This window comes from Aureobasidium namibiae (assembly GCF_000721765.1).
Source record: "Aureobasidium namibiae CBS 147.97 unplaced genomic scaffold scaffold_12, whole genome shotgun sequence".
Lineage (NCBI taxonomy): Eukaryota > Fungi > Ascomycota > Dothideomycetes > Dothideales > Saccotheciaceae > Aureobasidium > Aureobasidium namibiae.
The window spans coordinates 891,994-897,993 of record NW_013581197.1 but is presented as its reverse complement, the minus strand read 5'-3'; the positions used below and the strand labels follow the sequence as shown (position 1 = coordinate 897,993).

The 6,000-nt window shown below is 49.5% G+C and overlaps 2 protein-coding genes across 2 annotated transcripts; one reads left to right on the top strand and one right to left on the bottom strand.

The window, feature by feature from the left end:
- Nucleotides 1-297: 297 nt before the first annotated feature.
- Nucleotides 298-1,416, top strand: M436DRAFT_83485 (dDENN-domain-containing protein; the record flags this gene model as incomplete). Its single annotated transcript, XM_013570619.1, has 1 exon — nucleotides 298-1,416. The coding sequence occupies one exon, from the start codon at nucleotides 298-300 to the stop codon at nucleotides 1,414-1,416; it is 1,119 nt and encodes a 372-aa protein (XP_013426073.1).
- Nucleotides 1,417-3,139: 1,723 nt separating this feature from the next.
- M436DRAFT_65355 (3-oxoacyl-reductase) lies at nucleotides 3,140-4,146 on the bottom strand (the record flags this gene model as incomplete). Its single annotated transcript, XM_013570507.1, has 3 exons — nucleotides 3,140-3,427; nucleotides 3,483-4,063; nucleotides 4,113-4,146. The coding sequence occupies 3 exons, from the start codon at nucleotides 4,144-4,146 to the stop codon at nucleotides 3,140-3,142; spliced, it is 903 nt and encodes a 300-aa protein (XP_013425961.1).
- Between the last annotated feature and the right edge of the window lie 1,854 nt (nucleotides 4,147-6,000).

The window sequence follows — 6,000 nt, the reverse complement described above, 5'->3', positions numbered from 1 at the left end:
CAGCGCAGAAAGCTCGTCGCTTCGCTACAAGCAGTCGCAGCCCACCACATACGTTACGGCGTACCTGTCGGACCTCCCTCGTACGCCATCGAGACTTTCCCCAATGACGCCTTTTCTTCCGAAAACCCTCAGATTTACAGCCAAAGAGCCACTCCATCGAGTCTGGCATCTTTGGTCGGAGCCAACTCTGCAGCTTTCTCAGAATTACCCGTGCCTATCCAAAATCGCAGCATCATCCTCAATGCCTTCCTAAACTTTAGAACTACCTCTCGAGGAAGCGAGCACCCGTCAACAAACATGTCAGAAGCCCGCCGATCCTCATCGACCAGATCTCCGCCATCTCCAACCATTCCTTCTCCATTGTCGCAGACCTTCCCCACGACCCCTGTCTCTCGCAATGATTCAGGCTACAGCATGCAAACATCACTTCGTGAGAAGCGTTCGGGACATTTCGATGTGGCGAGCAGGCGCAATTCTTCCTTTGGATTCGATCGTATGGCCAATCTGAGGAGACCTAGTGTTGCTAATGGCAATCAGCCGTTCATCAGCCATAACAGCAGCATGTCAGGATCGACTCTAGCTAATTCTGCTGGTTATGCGCCCTCGGTCTACGCACCCTCCACCCTCGCCGCTTCGACGATCATGCCAAACGCCGTTCAACCTTCTTGCCCGCGTGACACCGAAACTACGAAATGGATCGAGGGCCACTGTCTGGTTTGGCGCCCGCGTGAAGACAAGACATACTGCAGTATCTGCGATGACAAGTGCGAAGACGGTGTTTACCGATGCGGTGGATGCAACACCAGCGTACATCCACGCTGCCTACACCAGATCTCGGTCGTCTGTCCTCTGGCTTTCCGCCCTGACGCCGTTCGCGCCGTCTTCGTCCGTTGCTTCGCCTCACTCTTGTACACCTACCGTCGCTTTATGCACCCGGCATCAGGCGAGCGCAGAAAGGCAGGTATGGTGTATCACTTCAACATGGATCAATTCATTCGCAGTGTGCCTGGTGAACAGACCGAACACATCACCATGATGCGCGAAACCCAGATGTTCAATGAGTTCATTCACGAGCGGGAGTCTACTCGTGCCGAGAATCCGTCCATCAAGCTGTTTGACGAAATCATCCTCGCCAAGCGGAACAGAGGCCGCGGCTCCATCTTTTCCAAGCACAACACATCTTGGTTGTTCGACACTTCAGAGCACCTTTGGCGTTCCGCATCGACTGCAGCACCGAACTCTCGTTTTCCTGGTGACTACCGTCAAGTCGTTAGTAGAATTCCGGCGAAATTGGACACCACACTTATGAAAGAGCCCAGGGCAGTACAGGGTCTGCCTCTCCCACAAACACGCACAAAGCGCAAGCCTATACCATCCATGATGGGCTTGAGTGTCGACGAAGAACAGACTGCATAAACCCTCGACCGGCATTGATCTATTACACCACGCATGCTGCATTTTCGTCCTGCGCTTCTTTCTCTCTCCTGCATTTTCTGCTTTTGGATCCTTCTTTGTCTTTATAACGCTCGCTTTACAATACAGCCAACTTGAACGCCAGACTCGCTATACCCCCAATACCCATTCTCCTTCGCATCAGCTGCTTCTGCTCTTGCATTTACGCCTTGGCTTGCCGTACTATACCCCGGTTTCTTGCCTTTTTTTGCAACTCATCTCTGTTACACACGCTTCCTCCGCCTACCCGACCATTAGGCTGGGTTTTAACTGGTTTAGTTTCTTCTTGGACATGGTGATATCTCCTTGTTGGATCTTTGTCTTTTTCTTGTACTAGCGATGGAGGACATGTGGAGTTATCTGTCTGAGGAACAAAGAGATTTTCCATTTGCTCATCCTCTCACTCCAATCTTTCTAGACTTTACGAGCTTGTAATGGATTAGGAAAACCAAAAATGAATCTTTAATGTCGTCTCCATTGCCTTCTTGCTGTCCTTGGAATTGTGTGTTGTGTTCGTAGAGTCCATCTTCTTTGTGGTATTGCTTGAATGCCTTTATGTTATATCTCTACACCTTCTCTTGTTGATGGTCTAATGTTTAGACGAGGACCCCAAATTGGGCTTATATCAATTATATCCTCATCAAACCAAACATTATGGAAGATACCCGGATACACGAAGGGAGAGGAGATACGCCATACTCTAGACCTTCTTCTTCTTCTTCTTTAGGGGAAGCGTGGTTACTCAAGTCTGATGTTTTCACCCTCTGCTTGCTATACTGTTCTTTGGTGCTCAACAGTCGATCGAGTGTGGGTCAACAAACGGATCGCAAAGACAGACTCACATGTTGGAGAAAAGATTGCTCTCTACAAAATTTGTGTCGAAGAAGGTTGTCTGGTGATGGGCTTTAGAGCACGACATCGAGTTTTTCCACTAGACATGCCCAGAGATTGCGATAGAGAATACGTCTGTATATTCCCTCTTGCTTTTAAGAGAATGTATGGGAAAGCCATGCCTGTAACGATGAACTTCCACAGGTCGTTCGTGAAACCGAGAGGACAGACAGGGTGATACCAGCACCAGTGCTTGTTTTAAGTCAAATATACACATTATATCGTAGGAAAAGGTGACCACACTTGATTTAGTGGGTCTAAGAAACTGTTGTACGACTCGGCAGAACTGAAACTTCACCATCGTGAAAGCTTGGAAGCCATTCCATTTGCACCTTTGATTTTTCGACATTCATACGTCGAGGACAGAGTCTGATTGCTCAACGATGAGAAAAAGAAAGAATACTGTCGACTCTGCTCGATGAGCATTACCAGATCACGCCGATTCGATATCATAGGCCGAGCATCCGAGAGATGCATGAGAACTAAGCTTCAAATGCAAACAATCCGCTTGAGGCGTGGTGAGACACTATCATAGGGGAAAGAGCGTTATATGCCAGTCGCAAGCTCGTCGAGGAAGGCGCAACGACAGCCACGAACGTGGAATCAAGTCACCATTGATGACGAGGATACCAATGTCAGGTTGGAGACGGAGGATGGTTGTAATAGTCTCATTCTCATAAACTCATTAAAACTATATCATAGCAAAGGCCGTTCGTTCTTTTTTCCATGCTCAAGTCCATCTGCTTCTTTCTGTTCGACGCAGCAGTCCTTGAGCGAAGTTCATGTGCAAAAACACTTAACCGCTGACAACGACACCTCCGTTGGGGTGGAGAGTCTGTCCAGCAATGGAGGAGCTGTCGGGCGAAGCCAGGAAGACAAAGCAAGTAGCAATCTCAGAAGGCTGCGAGGGGCGGCCGATGGGGCTGGTGAATTCGCTCTGAGCCTTCTCGTTCATGGTGGCAGGAATCAGAGGAGTCCAGACGGGACCGGGAGCAACAGCGTTGACACGGATGCCGCGGCCGACGTACTGGTTGTGCAGACCACGGGTAAAGGAGATGATGGCGCCCTTTGTTGATGTGTAGTCCTGGAAGCAGTCAGTAAGGAATAACTTGGAAGAGGAAGAAAGAGTTTGTACGTACAAGGAGATCGGGACGACCGATGTATGCATTGATGGAAGCGTTGTTGATGATGCTGTCGCCAGGGTGCATGTGAGGCAGAGCGTACTTGGCCATGTAGAAGAAGGGGTGGATGTTGGTGTTGAAGGTGAACTCCCACTGCTCCTCGGTGAGATCCTTGATGTCCTCAACCATGTTCTGGTAGGCGGCGTTGTTGACAAGAATGTTGATGGCACCCATCTTCTCGAGAGCGGTGTCGACAACCTTCTTGCAGTCCTCCTTCTTCTTGAGGTCGACCTGGAGCAAGTGGCACTTGCGGCCGTATGCCTCGACCTTCTGCTTTGTGATTTGGGCGTCCTTCTCCTCGACCTCGAGGTAGGCGATCAAGCTGTCGGCGCCCTCCATGGCGTACAGGATGGCGATGGCGCGGCCAATACCAGAGTCGCCTCCGGTGATGACGGCCTTCTTGCCCTCGAGCTTGCCGGCGGCCTTGTACTTCTGGAAGCCACCATCGCCGGTGGGGAGGTGCTCGTTGATGGCATCAGGACCCTTCATGTCAGTCTGGAGACCCGGAGGCTTCTGGTGAGCGACGGGGATCGAGAAGCCTGATATTTGTCAGTCGATGTGCTCCCATCTCACGAGCAAGACACATACCCTGCTTGAATTGGCCTTGGTCGGTTTCAGACATGATGATTGATTTGAAATGTGCAAAAGTTGATGTGTAGAAGCAGATCTGCGGCTCTGGGAACGGAGAAGGTGCCTTATAGGTGAGGAGTCGAAGATGCTTCTGATGTAATTTAGGTGATGTGATGTCACTGTAACGAATGGTGACGATCGGACGACACACTTCACATCGCGATTGAACCACTGCTGCACGCGTCTTGGCTCACCTTTAGCAGCATTCTGAATCCCAACGCAATCTACAGCCGGATGAACACCTCCGTTCTACCGTGAGCATGTGCTAAGAAGATGAGAGAAACCTCTTGACTATTCTGGTCTGCTTTCGAGGAACGCAGCTTTTCGCTACGTTTCTTGACATGGACATCGTACTTGCTCGCACTTGTCATGAAATACCGACAACAAGAGCATGGTCGGTGAAAACTTGTGCTTCTCAAATAAAGATGGACCTCAGCAAGAATGATCGAAAACAACCTAGCAGAAGAACGAGAAGATGCCCGGCTGATATGAGTTATCGATCTTTGAGAGCTTGAGCTTGGACCTTGTTTAAATCGAGCCGCAGTCGTCACCTCAAGCTTCTCCTTCTTCTTTGGGATATCGCATTCATCAATCGAACTGGTTTGACACATGTCGAATCATGTTCTGCACGTGGACACGGTATATGCTGATATCAATGAACATGTTTCCTCCAAAGCAAGCATAGCTTTTGAGACATTTCTCTAGCAGATTGGTTTAGTGAAAAGGGTGTAGCTCCATGCAGAAGCTCCTTCGGACTTTCCTCTTAGCTCGACCAAGTGTAGACTATTGACGGCGTGGTTTGTTACATATTCTCGATCGACGTGGACGAGACTCCATGCTAGCTCCTAGTAGTGTATGCAAGGTTGAAATGAAAGTCGGATGCATTTGCCAGCATAGGATGGATGGATATTTATCTTGTTATCTTTTTAGCCACCGAACCTCGAATAGGACACTATCAGACTCTGTGGCTTATCTACGGAAATTCTTCTTGCAGACCACGACCGGGAACCGGCCTCCACTAGGGATTGGACTATTTATGTGGACTATGTCTTTGGGCATTGATAAACTCCCAAGTCCAAACCTGGAAGTGGTCACACCACATACAACCATGAACATGCGCCATGTGTATTTGATCCTATCTTCAGGTGCATGGCGGCTGCTGGCAGTATCTCTGGATTTAATCGCATCGGAGCCTATGTGGCTTGACTTCGGTCGGTTCGGTCAAGCTAGGCACGCGACGTTCGGCAGCTTGCTCGCTATCGTTCATGTAGTGATGTACACGTATCATGTACATGCCATGGACGATGGAAAGAACTTCGAGACTATGTTCGTGTGCTCAGACCAGTGTCGCGGCTCCAAGGTTAAAAGGGCATCTTGAGTATCAGCACGCTCGCTCGCAACAAGCGAATGCGAGAAGCTCTGTTCAATTTTGACGACGAAGCAAGGCCACAATCAAAGAGCTAAAACATGCTTTGCTCACACTTGCCGTATCGTGGCATCATACAGACACCGTCGAGTGACATTTATTCACTCATGCATGGTGATGGCATACGTATGCGTTCGTCTCTTTTTGCTTGTTGAACATGTGAAGTTTGTGTGCAGGGCCTTTTTATTTCGTTTGAGGTGCGAAGATGCCAAAGGTGGTAGCTGATGATTGCAGGCTCGGTTCTTAACGCCCTCGAAGACACGTCGGTTGGAAGATTACGACTCGTAGTAATGGTTATTCGGTTGTTCGCGAAAAGTCTTGGGTCATGCAATCGAAGACAGGCTGTCAGCGATGAAGTGGTGCGCGGTCGCGGACGCAGCTGTCATATTTCCCTGCATCGGAATGGGACCTTAGCGCATC